Consider the following 18432-nt stretch of genomic DNA (forward strand, 5'->3'; position numbering starts at 1 on the left):
GAGGTCAATTTAATCAGTAAACATTAATGTGGATCGGTAGATTTTCTGAATTATAGTATTTAAATTATTGTAATTGAAAAGTATCTAACCCTGCCCCTGACTACGTAATACGTACAAATTGAAATCATCATAAAAATCTGTTAACTTTGGTATTTGAATATTTTGTTTATTAAACCACAGTATCACACTATCCAATTCAGCGATTAAATAACCGCAGTTCGCACACAAGTCCACAAATGATTTAAAAAATAATCAAATGGCAAAATATCAAATCAATTTGAATTAAAAAAATAAATATCTTTTAAGGACCTTATAGTAGCTGCAGATATTATTATACTCATTATATCATTTAATTATTTTATTTTAGAATACAATATAATATTATATTTAAATGTAAATAAATATGATTTAAATGTAAACATTGTTAGCTTAATCGTATTTTTTGTTAAAGATTGGCTGTTAATATATACGAAAACTTTGAACATGGATCAACCATCAAAGGTAATATACGTATTATTAATTATTTTAATATTTGATTGTTCTCAAATATAAAAAAGACAAATTTTTATAATTTGTCTATGATTTATTCATAAAAATTTAAACATATTAAGTATTAAACCAAAGAATACCATATTATAGGTACCATATACCTAATACCTAATGTAATCTTATGATAAAATGAAGATTGTTTATTATTGATTAATTAACAAAACATGTGACATTATGTATGAAATCTTTAAGTATACAAAATCAATAAAATTTGATGAAATATGTAAAATACAATTTTGAATTATCAAATTAATTTATATCGAGTCTGACTTTAAATATGCAATATATGGAAGTCTAACAACTAAAACATAAGATTATATTATGAATAATAAACATATACCTAATATTTATATTATATTTTAAAACAATGTTATCTGGACACATTATGTAGGTGTTAAAGGTCTAAGAAAGTTGTTTGCGTTAAGAAAATAAAAATTAAAAAAAATGTCCATGTTTAATTATAATTATTTATTCAAATTTTTTTTAAAGGATACTTCAAGCGTAGTTCCTCGAGATGATCAACTCGAACTTTTAGAACTTTTCGAGAGTATTAAAAAATCCAACACAATTTTATATCTACCTACTGGAAGTGGCAAAACCTACTTAGTCACATTGCTTATTAAACACTTGGGAGAAAGTCTAACGAAGTTTGTGAAAAAATTATTTTTTTAAATGTTTATAAGTGTGGGGTACATTAGTAAAATATTTAAAACAATTTTCAGACCAAAAGGTGAAGGAAGAAAATGGACATTTTTTATCGTCCAATCTGTACCGCTTGCTAATCAATACGCAGACAACTTAAGAGGGCATTTGCCGTGGAATATATGTACAATTAGTGATCACATAACTACTAACGATTGGACTCAAATGAATTGGGATAAAATATTGGAGAAATGTCACGTGAGTATCATGATTATTAATTAGATTGTAAGTATATACATAATTGCCTCATCGGGTATAAATAACTGAAGCGAAGATGCTTAAAAGAAATTTATGATTAAAAAATGTATAATGAAAAAAAATAATATTTATATTTTAAAATAATTTAGTTTGAGAAAATGCCGTTGATACTTTTAGGCTACAAAATTAAATGTTCCATTTTTTTTTTCAAAGTAAACTTATTTAGTTGTAATTTAAAAACAAATAATTGTATAGCTATAGATACTTGAGATTTTTACGAAATTAGTATAAACTAAATAAATAGTATAAAATAAAAATATTTTTACATTTTTGAACCAATTCATAAATATTTGATATTTTTTTCTATAAAACTCTATAGCAAAAGTGTTTGCCAAGTCAAAAAGTTTATAAATTTATAACAGAAGGTTCCTCCTAAGTATTAAGTTTTTATTTTTGATATTAATTATTGCATTGGTACGATTTTTTTTTTTTTTTTTATAAGTATTTAAAGTTAACATTTTTTACAAAATTCGTAAAAATAATAAGAATTTTAAATTTGCAAATTTTTTCTATCAATTTAAAAATGTTTAAAATTTTCAATTATCGTACCATAGCCTTAAAAATGTGATACACGTTTAGCGTTTTAAAAACAAAGTGAATCTACTTGTTACTTTTAAAAGGTCAAAATTAAATATTTCCATTATATATGTATTAAAAAGTAATTTGATTTTGTCGCTATTTAAAATATATTTTAATGGGATTTGAAACTATTAAGTATATTATTATATATTTTATATACACAATGACATTTCTAAAACATAAGGATAATTTTTATGCTATTGCTTTGCTTATTTATACCTACTACGAACAGCACGAACCTATTAACAAAGTCGGTATTGGCTCAAAATTAATATAAAAAAGATATGATTTACATATGTAGGTTGGTAGGTATACCATTATACTTATAATAATTACTTATTTATAATGCAATAAATGCAATGTTCTCAGAAAAAAAATTCAATCTACCATAATACTAATAGTAAATTAAATGACTTTAATAGCAATATCAATAGGTATCTATTTAGAAATCATGTTAGCTTATATTATTAAATACGTATAATATTTAGTCCGTCTTCGCTCAGAATATCGGAATTCAATACATTTTTCGTATGCAATGATTTATCAAGGAATTGAAATTTAACATATTATATAATACAAGCATATTATATTACACTGTGAGGCATGAAGAAGTACAATGAAGTTATAGTGTATATAGCAAAGCCGTTATCTACTTATTTTCCGTTTTTTTTTTAACTGTGCATTTTCAAATGTTGAACAAAATAAATTTATTTATTATTCAGTACAAGACTGGGTTGTCCAACTATATCAAATAGTTTTAATTATGTAACTATTTTGTAAGTAGATCCGAAAAGTTTTTATTTGTTTTTTTTAATTCTTTTAGATTCTGATTATGACTGCTAATATTTATTTGAACAATCTATATTATGGTTACATGGAAATCAAGGATGCAAATCTTCTTATTTTCGATGAATGTCATTATGCTGTATTATTTCATCCATTTAAAAAAGTAAGTACCTACAATACATTTTAAAGTTTCTCAATAAACTATGAACATTTTACCACTAGTTTTTTAAATATTCAAGTATGCAGTATTATTATTATGTTCTTAATATGGTAAATAATATGTTATATATATTAATAGTTAAGTTATATTACTTAACCTGACTATATTTATTACCGAATCTGCCGAATCTTGTAAGTTTGTGTATTTAAAACCACTGGAATATTTAAGCAATAATTATACTTCAAAAAATGTTTGGATTATATAGCTATTTTATGTAATATATTGCAAACAATTTTTGATTTTGCTATTAAAATATATTAAAAACAAAGTAAATAAATATTATATTTATATTATTATAAAGACTAGCTACATAAAATAAAACACATAGCTTATTATTATACCTCAAAATCTATAGTAGCTCATTATTGAACTACTACATAAAATGGTTATCAAAATGGAATTGTATTAATTCTAAATCAAAAAAAAAAAAATATATATCTTGATGTAAAATAAGGCAATTTTTACAAGCCTTGCTTAAAGCGATACATTAAAAGTTGAAATCATTAACAATATTGAAATATTTTCAAAATATAAGATTTTATTCAATAAAACTAAAATATATAATTTTACAAAACTATTATAAACTATTACGTAAACATGATTAATACAAATTACTTTCCCGTATACGAGTATAATATAATTTGACAAATTTTTCAAATTTATGGAATATAATACATATTATAATGTACTAAAATCTGTAATAATGGTATAATATTTGATTTATGTTCTTAAACTTAAATTCATAGCAATATTGCATTAATTTAAGTGGACAATCTTGTTATTATATAAGAAAAACATTGATTCTATCTGTAGTGATGGATAAAGAAAAATTAAATCAAAAGATATTATAATTTTTATTTATCTATTTTACAAATTAGATAATGGAAATATTTCATGATTCGGATTTAAAAAGTGATGAACGTCCTCATATACTTGGACTCACCGCTACTTTGATTAACAAAAATACCAAAAATGTCAGAGATGAACTTATCAAATTGCAATCAACATTTAATAGTACAATAAAGACTAAATGCATTGAAAATATTCAAATGTAATTATAAAAAAATCTAATAATATTATTATGAAACTAATAATAAAAAAAAAAAAAAATGACAGTTTTTCAGCATGTCCAAGGGAATTTATAAGTTTTTATGACGAATATATTTTGGATGATGAACTTAAAGTTGTCACTAATAGAATATCGACAATGCTAAAACACCTAAGATGTCTTCAGTCTAGTTTCAAAGCCGAAAAAATTAAAGAATGCGATGAAATTTATTATTTGGAACATCAAAAACAATCAAACGATTTATCAAAATTTTTGATTGATATAATGGTAAATTTTAATATTATTTTCATTAAAAATAATAAATAAACATGTTTTTATTTTTAGACGAATCTCGTTGACGGTGGTCCTTATATTGCATTTTTGGCTACTTGGCATTTTTTGGTTGAAATTGAAAAGAAAAAAAAAATTTGTCATGATATGAATAAACTTTCTATTTTATACATAGTATTATCAGAAGTAACTTTAATTCGAAAATTGTTGTATGACTACATGAATAAACACGCATCTCTTCACAATGATCATACAACTACATTGAACAATGTATCTCCAAAACTGACAAAACTAATGCAACACTTATCTACTTTAAAATCCACAGATGCCTGTTTAATATTTGTTGATAGCCGATCAACTGCTAAAATTTTATACCATTATATCAAGGTATGTTAAAAATAAAATAACAATTATATACTATTTAGTTTAAATAGTTCAATAATTGATTAGTTGATTTTCTGTTCTAATTATTTTTTGGTTTATATGGCAGGATTACACTCAGGAATATAATCAAAACAATATTGTGTGTGACTTTATATTTGGGGCAAGAGGAATAATGAATACCGAAAACAACGAATTGAAACATAAAAAACAACAAAATAATGATATCATTAAGAAGTATTTTATAATTAATCTATTACTTTATATATATATATATATATATATATAAATTATCCTGCTTAAATTATGTAATAATTCATAATATTGTTTATTTATTTATTTTGTTTTTAGGTTTAATGATAACACTATTAATGTTCTCGTATCAACAGAAGTATTTGAAGATGGCGTTAATATTAAAACTTGTAACTTTATCATTAGATTTGATTCTCCTAAAACTTTTTTTTCTTATATACAATCAAAAGGAAAAGCTTGTTCTTCTGAGAGTACATTTATTATTATGGTGCAAAACTCGCTGAATTTTAAAAATACTCAATCTGAATATATGCAAATAGAAGAAGAAATTAAAAATGTATTCTTAGCTTAAAATTTCCTATGAGTTGTTCATTCTGAAAAGAAATAATATTTTAATATTTTAATTTTATTTTAGGTTTTGGTAAAAAATGATATTGATGAAGAAAATATTAATGAAAATATAACAACAGTTTTTAAGTCTAAACATGCTACATTAACTTATGAAAATGCTTTTAAAATTCTTCATAGGTATTTAATTTTAGAGCCAAAATTATTAATTTTTTTAAATACTTATAAATAGGGTCTGAATTTGTATGCTAAAAAGTAAAGTAAAAAAACGTTAATAATATATTAATATACTTAAAAATAAAGTTACGAATATTTTTCTAAAAGTAAAAAAATATGAAAATTAATCAATAAACATAACAATTTAATACACGAGAGTAAATAAAACATAATATTATGTAATATCATAATATAAAACATTTTTGGCTTATGAATAATAAAATTATTAGTTTGCATAATTTAATCAGTCTAACTAAATACAACTTTCAAAAACAATCACTAAAGTATAATTTTAAACAATTATGATAAATAAAAATTGTATAAATAGTTACCATAAGATAAAAATTGATAATTTATTATAAATTAGAAAAGTACTATATTTTTATCACAATTTACAAAATATTCCTCAGTAACATGCTAAAGAAACTAATTAGTACATATCCCTCAACTCTTAAAATACTGACAAATATCCATGCGAATTTACTAAAAATACTTTCCTGTGAACACTATTATTAATGTATTTTCTTCATAATTTACAACTACATATAGGTACATAAATAAATAATACACACAATAACATACAAATCCTGACCCTAGATATAAATAAATATATGAATATTAATTTATATTTTTTTTTTTATTTGGACAATTTATAGGTACTGTTTATCTTTACCTCAAGATCGATTCTCGAATTTGTACCCGGAATGGTATATAACTCAGAGCAATAATCAGTTAAAAAAATACAAACTAATACTGCCAATTAATAGTGCCATTAAAACACCTATCGATGTAATGGTTTATTTTTATTTGTAAAAATTATTAAAATTCAGTTTTATAATCAATCATTTGCTAATTGTTTTTATTGTTTAGGGGTCATTTAATAAGACAAAAAAAAATGCTAAAAGAAGTGCAGCGTATAACACGTGCATTGAATTGTACAAGGTTGGAGCATTAGATGAATATTTTATGCCTGTGGATAGTAAAAATAATGCTGCATTCAATGATTTAAAATGGTTCCCACATTGGGATGATAACGATATTGAACCAAGTAAATATAATTTAAAAGCGGGAACTGCTAAAATGAAGAGGACGATGTCCATTAAAGTAAATTACTATATTTAACTATTCATAATATTACGACATTTTTTATATGTTTGGTTAATAAATTTATAAACATTTTAAATAGAATACAACACACTTACACGGATCATATCCAATGGAAAATAAACCAACGTATTTACATGTTATTCACTGTACTCCGAATTACGCACAATTGAAAGACAGTAAAAACGAAATATTTGATCAATTATTAAAGTCAAATAAAGAATATGGAATCTTAACAATAAACAAATTACCACAAGTATGTTAACTCAAAATTTATTTTTGTGTTGTAGAAATAAAACTAAATACTTTTAAAACAATTAATAGGTAAACAGTAAAATAAACAACTAAAATATTATCATCCAAAATAAATTTAACACGTGAATTTATTTTTACTGCATTTACATTAAAAATGTTTTTACATAGTTTCGAATTGTTAAAAAAACAATGGTTTTAGTAAAAAATTATATTTTGTTTAAGTTTTTTACTTTTTTGAATCACAACAGAGTTTTAATTTCATATTCCAAAGTAGAATAATTTTCTGAGTATTTTGATACATAAATTTAGGGCGAGTAGTTTATGAGTTATAAGTATTCAAAGCTTAGATGCGTGGAGTGGAGTGATACGAGGTTACCCCGCAAAATGTTTGTCCACTACTCCGCTTGTCATACTTATTAAACTATTTCTTTTATTCGTCATTTATAAAGATAAGATACTATAATGTTTATATTATATTTAAGTTGGATATTGTTCAGCATAATATATTATGTCTACTGGAATTAAATTAATGTACGTAATAGTAAAAGGTAACATTCTAAAAAAAAGTGCAATAGATATTAATGCATTTCTTACTTTTTCTCAGAATCTAAAATCCAAATGATGTATAAATCCATAAGCATTATTATCCCAACTAATTTGATCAATCACCAATGTTCTTTGTACACTTATACAGGTATCAAGTTTTCCTATATTTTTACCGTTTGGTAACGTTAATGTTAGCATAAAAGTAAATGTTGACATTATTTACTTGGAGAGTGAAAGTCTTAAAAAACTTGACGATTTCCATAACAAATTATTTGTGGATATATTGGGCGTAAAATGTTGTCTTGCAAGAAACTATGATAATGAAAAAAATTCATACTTAGTAGTACCTATCTTTTCTACAGGTTTGATTTTTCATATAATATGATATAATATAATAATATGAATAAATAATAAAATATGTACAAACATATAAAAGGGTAAATATTTTTTAAATTTCAGATAATACTTATAAACTGGATTGGAACGTTATTAATATAAACAAATTAATAGAAACAGAAAAACCTACTATGGAACAAAGATTATCTAAATTCTATGAAAAAGACCTCAAGATATATAGCGTGATTACACCGTGGTACAGGAGCGTAGTACAAGACAAAGTAAAAATATTGTTTCTAATATTCTATTGATTTTAAAAACAATATTATTTGAGTCGTATCAACCGACAGTTTAGAATAAATTTCCGAAATTTAAATTCGATATTGGCTAAAGTTAGACAATAATAAAATAATTATTGTACCTTTCGACGTTTCATTCATAACACGATATTGATATTGTAAATCGTAATATTTTACACGATTATAACTTGCTTTAGAATTTAAATATCTTAAAAAATAATAATTAGTAAATAATAATCATAAGTAAATAGGTAGATAGAAAATTATCTTTTTTCTGCTCCTAATTATTTCAAAAATATTATAGAAAATATAAAATATCAATGAGTAAGTATAGAATATATTATATTTTATATAATGTTTAATTTTTAAGCGTCATTACATGTTTAACGTGTATACCATATAAAGCACTTTAAAAATGTGCTTTTATTACTAAATTAAATAATATATTTTCTAAGTTATTAATAACTTATATCAATTGATATGTCGTTTTTCATGTTCTTATTATTTAGAATTATGTTGTAACTGAAATTCTCTTTGACATGTCACCTGAAAGTTCTTTTCCATCTTCTACGTATGATACTTATGCAGAATATTTTAGTGACAAATATAACATTAATGTTACCCGTAATGATCAACCTTTGATTAAAGTAAGATCATTGGGCCAAACAAAAACTAATTATTTAGTTCCCAGGTAGTAGTATAACATTGAAGAATTTTATAACAAAATAATAATTTGCGTATTTGTTTTCAGAATTTCCACTGATATAACAGTAAAACGAAAAGAATATAATGAAATACTTATACCAGAATTTTGTATTTGGCATAAATGCCCATCAGTTTATTGGTTAAAAGCTTTAATGCTGCCAACTATATTATATCGATTTGAACAATTATTACTGGCAGAAGAACTTATTGTAAAAATTAATTCTATATGTAACATTGAAGTAGATGACAATGAACTAAACAGTAAGTTAAATGTGTTACTGCATTAGTTTATTTTTTAATTATTATTTTTTTGTGTTAGCAGATGACACGCTTGACATTGATCATTTTTGTGGCTTTTATGAAAACAAAAAAAAAAAAAAAAATATTATATTGGCAGTTAGTGAAATATTAAAATATTCTCAGGAAAATAATATGGTTGATGATTGGAATTCAGGCAATTTATCTATCGATATTGATAGGCAAAAAAATACAACAATGCTGGATATACTAAATTATTTTTCGTTAATACACAAAGATAAACCCAAAAATAGTGATGATATTACTGTAAGTAAAAATATAAAACTATTTAACTTACAAATTCCTTTAATATTTATTGTTATTTAATAAAGTATTTATTTATTTTAGAATATTCAACAATCAAATTATTCATCCAATTTAAACGAAGTTAGTAATAAAATTAGTATTTCAACATACATTTGTATTTTTTCTTTTAGTTGTATAAAATGTTTTTTTGTTAATTTAGGCCCAGATCAAGTATTTTAATATTATGTCTTGGTGGTTAGAAAAATCTTATGATAGCATTCTAGTTTTTTGTAGGCAAATATTATATTGTTTTAGTACCATAGAATAACAATTTTAAATAATACCAAGCAATTTCTTACCTTACCTAATATTTTTACAAAAATAGTGAACCAACATGTTTTTATTTAACTATTTAAACTTTAGATAATAGATATGAAATCAGCAAATATTAGCTATAATTAATGATAAATGAAGAATAAATATTTTCTAGGTCTCATAAGTAGAATTGTTTTAGTATATTAATTTTAAAGCACAATATGAGCATTTTAATTTAGAAATTTTTGAAATAATTCTTAAATTTTTTTTATGCGCGTTAAATAATAATCTTACTTTTAAATTTTGATAACATATAAATTTCCTTTAATAATATAAACAATAGAATTAAATATGTTATTCTGAACGTAGAATTTACTATGCATGGAATTGTGAGACAGATGAAATCAGTATTACACTATTACATAATTTTGATGACAGAAGTACATCATGTCCGCATCGTGTGTTGTCTCCATTTTAATAATGTACAATATAGCAAGTTAGTTTTCAGCTGGATCTATTTTATGCTGTTAGCTTTCATATTAGAGTTTATCTTTCATAAAACTTAAAGGTCAGAATATTATCTAGTACATCACATAAGCTAGGGAAAAAAAAATTAAATACAGTGAAAACTTTAACAAAACTTGTTGCAACAAAAAACTCTATATAATGATTATAATGTAAACATTACATTAAAATGGTTGATTTGATTGATAACCTATTAATCAATTTATTCTCTATAGTCTATAATGTATTAGTCACACTCAATAACAAAATTCTATTTTATGTTTCATAATACAATTTTCAAAAAATACTTATTGTTTCATGAAAATGATCCAAAGTTATTCTAAGGCATAGGACAAATTCAAAGAAAAATACAAAAAAATATTGACTGAGTAAACAAGTTCAAACAACGATTACAGACCATTTCAAATAATTGTATAAAATATAATATATATAATAATTATAATATAACTTAATAAAATAAAAAATTGTAATTAAATACTCATGTCATACTGTCATGTAAAAACAATAATATGTATGATGAATACTAATATATAGGTACATACATAAATAATTTAAATTTGATTTTTTTTTAAACCTATAACACAAATTTCTTAATCCCTTCGAATTTGTTGAAGTTGTAGATAGTTTTCATTGGATAATTTTAATCCGAGTTATAGCTATGTAAATGTTAAAACATTAAAATATAAATATCAATAAAAGCCTGAGTGATGTCCTAGATCAGCGGCGGCCAAACGGTCGATCGCAAACAATTTCAAAGTCGATCGTGTTAGAAATTATTTTTAGGCTACGCACACGAAAATTAATCATGTCGGTAGTTAACAACATTATCGAAAATGGAAGTCAATCCCCAAGGTGAAGTATATTTTTAGTAGATCGCGGCCAAAAAAAGTTTGGCCGCCGCTGCCCTAGATAATATTCTCACTTTCATGTTTGATAATTAATAAACTAACTCTAATATTAAAACAAGCAACATAAAATGATTCTGCTAAACACAAATTTGGTATTATGTATGATAGTAAAATGGAGACAGCAAACACTGGTACGATATCCTATCAAATTGTTAAAAAAGTAAAATTATTAAAATGTTAGCTTTTTAAATTCAGCCAAGAAAATAAAAATAATGTTTTAAAAAATCTAAAGTACAATTAAAAAAATGATCTTAGTTTGTAATGTTTTCTAATATATTACCCACAATTTTTTTAAATTAAATATTAATTTTTAAGCTACACAATGAATCATTAGTTAATATTGTATTATTTTTTTTTATCCACCTATCCATGGATGTGTATTTATTACATATTATATTATTAAAATTTAAATATTTGAATATTTTATATCATAAAATAAACATAAGATTAACTACTACCTAGACATTTTAAGTTGTAGAATTATAAGTTTTTGAATTAGGAGTATTAAAATTACAACAATATAATAAATTATCATTTGAAAAATAAAATATAAATTATTTCTATAATAATTATATTACTTTTAGATAATTATTGAAGTTTGTAATGATATTTTTATTTGTAACATATTACCTTTTAATTATTATTATAATACTTATTAAAAATATACTTATAGTATGACAGGTTAATATATATATTATATTAAGTGTAAATATAATTAAATCAAATTCATTATTTTAGATGGAAATGGATGATGTATTCAAAAAAGCGTTGACCGCAATGAACACTTTAATTTTAACGAAGAATGCACCACCTATGTTGAGTCCACTGTTCAAAAAAGCATCAAAGCAAAGTATCGCACTTAAAAAGAGTGATATGTTAAAAGTAATAATAATAGTTTTACTTACAAATAAGACATTAAAGGCACTTACATATTGTTACTAAGTACCTTTAAAATATTTTTTTTTTTTACTTTTCGCCGTATTTGAACAGTTCAATATAATAAAATTGTTAGCTAATGGCTTTAATCCTGTTGGATTAAAAGATAAAAATCTTTAGTTATATTGTTCGAATATAATTTCATTTAAATGTATTGAATAATGTTTAAAGAAATAATAATTTTATACAGAAATTCTATGTCACAACTGTGTTAATTGTGATTAATTTAAAACTTGTATTTATATTTATTTTCTCCTGATTATCAATTTTTTTTTATGCGAACCAAAATTTTAAATTATTTACCTATTTTGTTAATTTTTATGTTTAGATTATAACACCACCACTTTATAATGATATGTTTAATTATGAACGAATGGAAACATATGGAGATAGCTTCCTCAAATTTGCTGTATCATTGGTATTATATGATGCGTTTCCATTAGATAATGAAGGAGTTCTTAGTGTCTTAAAAACGAAAATTGTTGGGAATCAAAATTTATTTTATGTTGGGAGAAATTTAAATCTTGGATCCTATTTAATGGTATGTATAGCTTGAAAATTTGTAAAAAAAATTTTAATTAATTCAAATTTAGTTAAATGTTTTTGAATCAAATATGGATTGGATTCCTCCGTGCTTTGGCATTCCTGAGGAAATTAAGAAAATCATCAAGGAGAATAATTGCTCATTAGAAGTCATTCATCAGATAATTATTTCTAAAAGCGATCAAATTACTGGTAAAAATTTAAAGAGTTGATTATTTTTATTTTTTTAAATAGATAAAATATAATTTTAATTTAAAAATAATTTGTTGAAATATTATAAATAAATATAATATATCTTTTCATTATTTTTTTCTCTTTGCTCCCTTCACTATGGATTGAACCATCCTTATCCTCTACCTTCATAAGGCTCTGCTCCTTTCCCTCAACTTACCCACACCAGTTATTTTCTTATAATTTCATTACTAAAAGGTGATGGTGAGGATTCAATGCTAAACTCTGGTAAACACTTACTCTTACACTAAATTTTCGCTTCTCAGCAGTTACACTGTAATGTCGTTGTCCCTTTGTACATATCCTAATATTACTTCAGATATACCTTATTACTCTCAGTAATGCATTCCTTTCTATTGGAATTATTATAAATATATTAGATAAATTAAATTATATTTATTTATGTATTATGTGCCTGAGTATTTTTTTTAGTTTTAAAAATATTTTTCGCATTTTATGAAAATAATGACAACTTTGCATTATAATAAATACATTAACTCAATTTCTTATTTTAAATATTTATTTTCATTTTAGGAGTGTTATCAGATGAAACTTTAAATGAAATCAAAAAGGAAATATTTAAATTCAAGCAATTTTCAACCTCGTATATTTCTGATAAAGATGCCGTTCCAGACTTTGACCATTCATTATCTGATTTATTTATGCACAATCAAACAGTTGCAGATAAAATGGTTGCTGACTGTGTAGAATCATTGATTGGGACTTATGTATATGTAAGTATGATTAATAATAATATAGGCACCTACTGTATTTTATTTTATCACAATTTGTTTACATTTTAGAACTGTGGAGTTGAAGTAGGTTTCAAGGTTCTTCACGGTTTGGGTATTATACCTAAGCAATTCATTGATACATTCAACCCTCAACCAACTGAAAATGTACGCGTTGGTTTAAATTTTTCAAATTTATTACCTGGATATGAATTACTTGAAGAAAGAATTGGCTATTCTTTTAAAAATAAGTATCTATTAGTTCAAGCTCTAACCCATCCAACCTACTCTTTTGGGTCTATTGACTGTTATCAAAGACTTGAATTTCTTGGAGATGCTATACTTGGTTTGTTATAATTAGCATTATATAATATATACAATTATTTAATAGACAAAAAACATTTGGATTTATAAATGTTTAAACACCTATGTATTACATAAATGGTTAAATAATGTAGACATAATAACGTATGGTTGGCCAATTAGGTGCCCAATTCAGTATTACATTTTTTCGCTTTGCCTATTACTTTTACAACCAATGATAATATTGATATTTCAAGTTACTTGGCTCATAAAAAATATTGTAATTTATTTGGAATGTATTATTAAAAATCTACAAGTATAAATTTTAATATTTTTCTATATGACTTAAAACATATTCTTTAATTATACCTATATATTATATACAAATAAATACAAATATGTACAATATACATATTATCATCTTATAATAAAGTATCATAGTCTATTATTGATAACTTTCATTAAATAGTTACTGTAATTATTGGCTGATAAGTTAATTTTAAAATTGGTAGCATATTAATATACAAAGATTGAAACGAATATCTACTTATACGTATGTAAATGTAATATTCTGCTTAAAATTATTTTTCTAATGTGATGATTTGTCTTTACTTTCTAAATTATAACAACATAAACTTTCTTATACAATTTTTAAATATAAGTTTTATACTGTATAATTCCTTAAAATATCTCAATGATTATCAAAAATGTATTCATTGAATTTGTATGTTATTTCAGATTTCTTGATTACAACTTATATAATAGAGCATTGTCATCAAAAAACTCCCGGTGAAATAACTGATATTAGATCTTCACTAGTAAACAACATAACATTTTCTTCATTGAGCATAAGAATTGGACTGCATAGATTTATCTTAGCTAAGTCTTTGAAAATGACTGAAGCAATAGATCGTTTTTATAAAAATCAACAAAAAAACAATTTTAAAATTGGCCAAGAAGTAAAATTTTATTTCATTATTTTAAAACATAAATTACACATTTGTAAAATGTATCATACTTGTAGGTTTTATATCTAATAGAAGAAAATGATTGTTATGCTGCTGAATCTATTGATGTGCCCAAAGTATTGGGAGACTTGTTTGAGGCATTAATTGCTGCAATTTATCTGGACTGTAATAGAGATTTAAATTTTGTATGGACTTTATGCTATAGATTTTTGGAAAATGAAATTAGTAAGTTAATAAATATTATTTAATATATTTTTATGTTTACAGTTTTTTTTTTTTTTTTTTTTGAATAATGTACAACTTTTATATTTTAAAACTATACATCTGAATAATATTTTCTGTAAATTGTATATATTCATAATGATATGAATGTTTTCAATTCAAAATTAAATTTAAATTTTTTAATGAATAGAAAACAAAAATACAATTTAACCTAGTTGAAATTGTTTAAAGTATTTATATTTTGTTAGTTTCAATATAGTATTTAATTATCATCCATAATTATTTCATACTTTAATAAAATATATTTACTTTTTTTAATACATTATTATCATTAATATTTATTTTATTTTTGCAGAAGAATTTTGTACTAATATTCCGAAAAATCCTTTACGTATTTTACATGAAACTAAATTATCGCCGAATTTCAGGTTTGTGCTAAGTACTTAAATTAAACTTACATTTAACTATTTGAGAATGGTCTATACAATTTACCTATTAATATAATAATATTTAGTATGAATAAAAATAAAATCTATTTTCAAAGTTTAAAATTTATAGAAAGAATATTTTTTATTAAATACAATTTTTTAGCAAATTTAAATTAAAAAAAAAATTAAATTAGTGTCTTTACAGTAGATGTTGACTATAGAGTGTAACTTATCATAATTCCATTTTAACTAATGAGTTAAATTTAAATTCATTGATATTTCATTGCATGTGTTGTCTCTGTCTTACTAACATACATCATAAAAAAATTGCGTTCAGCAAAACAAATTGTGCGATGTTAGCTTTAATATTAGAGTAAATTTACTTATTATCAAATTTAAAGGTAAGAATATTGTCTAGAAAATGATATGATTTTATTGATACTATTACATTTTAAAGTGAGTTATGAACATTTTAAAGTTGTAATATTTTACATAGCTATAACTCACTTTAAAATGATAATATCAATAAAAGCATATGTCATTTTCTAGATAATATTCTTACCATTAAATTTGATATTAAGTAAATTTACTCTAATATTAAAGCTAACATCCCAAAATGTGTTCCGCTGAACGCAAATTTGCTATGATGTACGTTAGTAAGACAGAAACAACATATGCAGGTACCTCTTAATAAAATCAATTTGATATACCACACAATAATTTAGATTTAAATATCAAATGCTCATAAAAATTATATTTAATTATATAAGTCATCTCATAATAAACTTATGATAAATCTTTATTATTTTTTCAAACCTTGGATATTAAAATTTAAATGTTTATATATAATATATATATGTGAATATGATTATTTTTAAATTACCACAAGCACAACTTATGAGAAACTTTTAATTAATTTAAATTTAGATGAATTAGGATACTTAAAGAAAAAGTAATAATTTAGTGATTTTGTTATTATGTAAAAATATTTTACATTTAGACTTGAAACTCCTCATCATTCCGTACATAATTATTTAATTCGTACAATTTTCAAAATATTGAGACTAATTTCATGATATTTATTTCTCGGACATATTCACTACCTTAATGGTATATGCCACATGGTATTGATTTATAAGTTTGTAGCAATTAACAATAAATAGTAATGTATAATATAATCTTTTAATAATTAATAATATTATAATTTATACTTTTAATCTCTCTGAAAAAAGTTAATTAAACCTTCCGCAGTACTTATAGAAAAATAAATTACTAACATCAATATGTAATGGAATGTTACTTAGAAATATAGTCTGATAGACGTTCAGAATCTGTTTTTCATTGTATACAATAATTTAGTAGTTAGATTAAAATCTAAGAGATTCATTACAGATTTACTCAAAAACAGTTGCACTCGGCATAAATTACCTTTACACCAAAGCCACTTTTCCAGTTTATATATCCAGTTTATCCTTCCACCCACCAGTACATACTAACTACTAAGTCAAGTTTCAACCATAGAACCACCCTCAAAATTGAAGATCCAAAACTTTTTCACTAAAATGTCTATTCACAAAAAAAAATTAGTAAATAAATAAATAACACAATAATTGTAATAGGTACTAATTTAGTATAATTATTTAATGTATGTTTAATAAATTACATAATATTTTGACAAAAATGTAATAATATAAGAATTATGATTTTAAAATATTAATTTTTCTATTATAGTCCGTCATCTTTAAATTTTGTGGTATATGTATATTTATTATATTTTATTAAATAAATTATATGAGTTGAAAATTATAAAAACTAAATTGATAATTTAAAATTAAAAAAAATTTGATTAATAATAAACGTATTTGTTTTACAGTATACCTGATGCTGCTGACCAATCATTGAATAAAGGTTTAGGAACCATGATGAAGTTACAGATAACATTAAACCAAAAAGTTATGAATATATATGGATTTGGTCATAATAAAAAAGAAGCCAAGGTTGCTGCTGCCAAACTGGCTTTAAAGAATATGAAAAAGATTATGTAATACCTAGTTGTTCATATTATGCTTTTTCTTGTCAAATATTCAAACATTTATTAATTATGGAGGGTAAAGCAGGTTGAAAAAACATGTAAAACTATCAAAATGCCAGACAAATGTGTGATAGATTTTAATTTGTAAAGTTGGCAAGTGGTGCCAGTGGTAGATTTAGAGTTTTGTTTTTTTTTTTTATATATTTTTTTACATTAGTACATATTTTTATAAAAATACTTAAATTAGTACAATGTTTAAGTATATTATTAATTATAATATATTATTTAAGTGTATACACAAAAAAAAGGATTAAAATTAAAAACATTTGTATATAAAAAAAAAAAATAATTATAAGTTGTGTTTTATAAACTAAATAGTAAACATCTCGAATGTTATTTTGCAAAAAATGTATTATTTCTTCTGGTTTTATATCAATTTAATGATGAATATTTAATAATGTACCTTTTAAAATATTCTCTTCAAATCGAGCAATTTGGTATAAGTTGTTGTATTTTAAACACTATTTTATTTTATCTGTTCAAACACCTAGTTTTAATAGATGTTATAAAATTATCCAAAACAGTGAAATAAACTGTAATTTTAAAATATTCTTCCGTACTTGAACGTTTTAGTTAAATATTTATCAAGTTGAGTTATTTCTTTTCGTATTTTAAGTTTTAACATTACATTCCTCTTCAACTACAAATCCTATACTGTACTCTTTAGTATCATTAATTTTCGACGAATTAGTGTAAACAGCTGGTTCTTATTGTGAAGCAGTTTCATTCAAATATTTTCACTTGTAGTAGTACTATTGACATCAACATTTTTTGTTCTTAAAGAAAGAAGTAAATATTTCACTTTGACGTTT

At 23.0% G+C, this 18432-nt stretch overlaps 1 protein-coding gene across 1 annotated transcript; it reads left to right on the plus strand.

The window, feature by feature from the left end:
- The first annotated feature begins 475 nt into the window (after positions 1–475).
- LOC113558448 (endoribonuclease Dicer-like) lies at positions 476–17573 on the plus strand. The gene is made up of 28 exons (XM_026963905.1): positions 476–501; positions 1039–1196; positions 1272–1449; positions 2912–3037; positions 3973–4145; positions 4211–4430; positions 4488–4820; positions 4924–5051; positions 5166–5403; positions 5482–5594; positions 6287–6419; positions 6501–6734; positions 6817–6990; positions 7684–7897; positions 7995–8152; positions 8680–8861; positions 8922–9136; positions 9198–9439; positions 9521–9559; positions 11905–12048; positions 12431–12643; positions 12696–12837; positions 13411–13610; positions 13680–13953; positions 14649–14869; positions 14935–15103; positions 15456–15528; positions 17402–17573. Exons 1-28 carry the CDS (start codon positions 484–486, stop codon positions 17571–17573), a joined length of 4884 nt encoding a protein of 1627 aa, XP_026819706.1. The 5' UTR covers positions 476–483.
- The last annotated feature ends 859 nt before the right edge of the window (positions 17574–18432 follow it).

Source organism: Rhopalosiphum maidis, chromosome 3 (genome assembly GCF_003676215.2).
Source record: "Rhopalosiphum maidis isolate BTI-1 chromosome 3, ASM367621v3, whole genome shotgun sequence".
NCBI lineage: Eukaryota > Metazoa > Arthropoda > Insecta > Hemiptera > Aphididae > Rhopalosiphum > Rhopalosiphum maidis.

What these genes read in the sequence shown, in the direction of transcription:
- LOC113558448 (XM_026963905.1), top strand. An exon ending in ATTCATCCAATTTAAACGAA is followed by an intron (nt 9,560 to 11,904) that starts GTTAGTAATAAA and finishes TCATTATTTTAG; the next exon opens with ATGGAAATGGATGATGTATT. An exon ending in ATTTTTGGAAAATGAAATTA is followed by an intron (nt 15,104 to 15,455) that starts GTAAGTTAATAA and finishes TTATTTTTGCAG; the next exon opens with AAGAATTTTGTACTAATATT.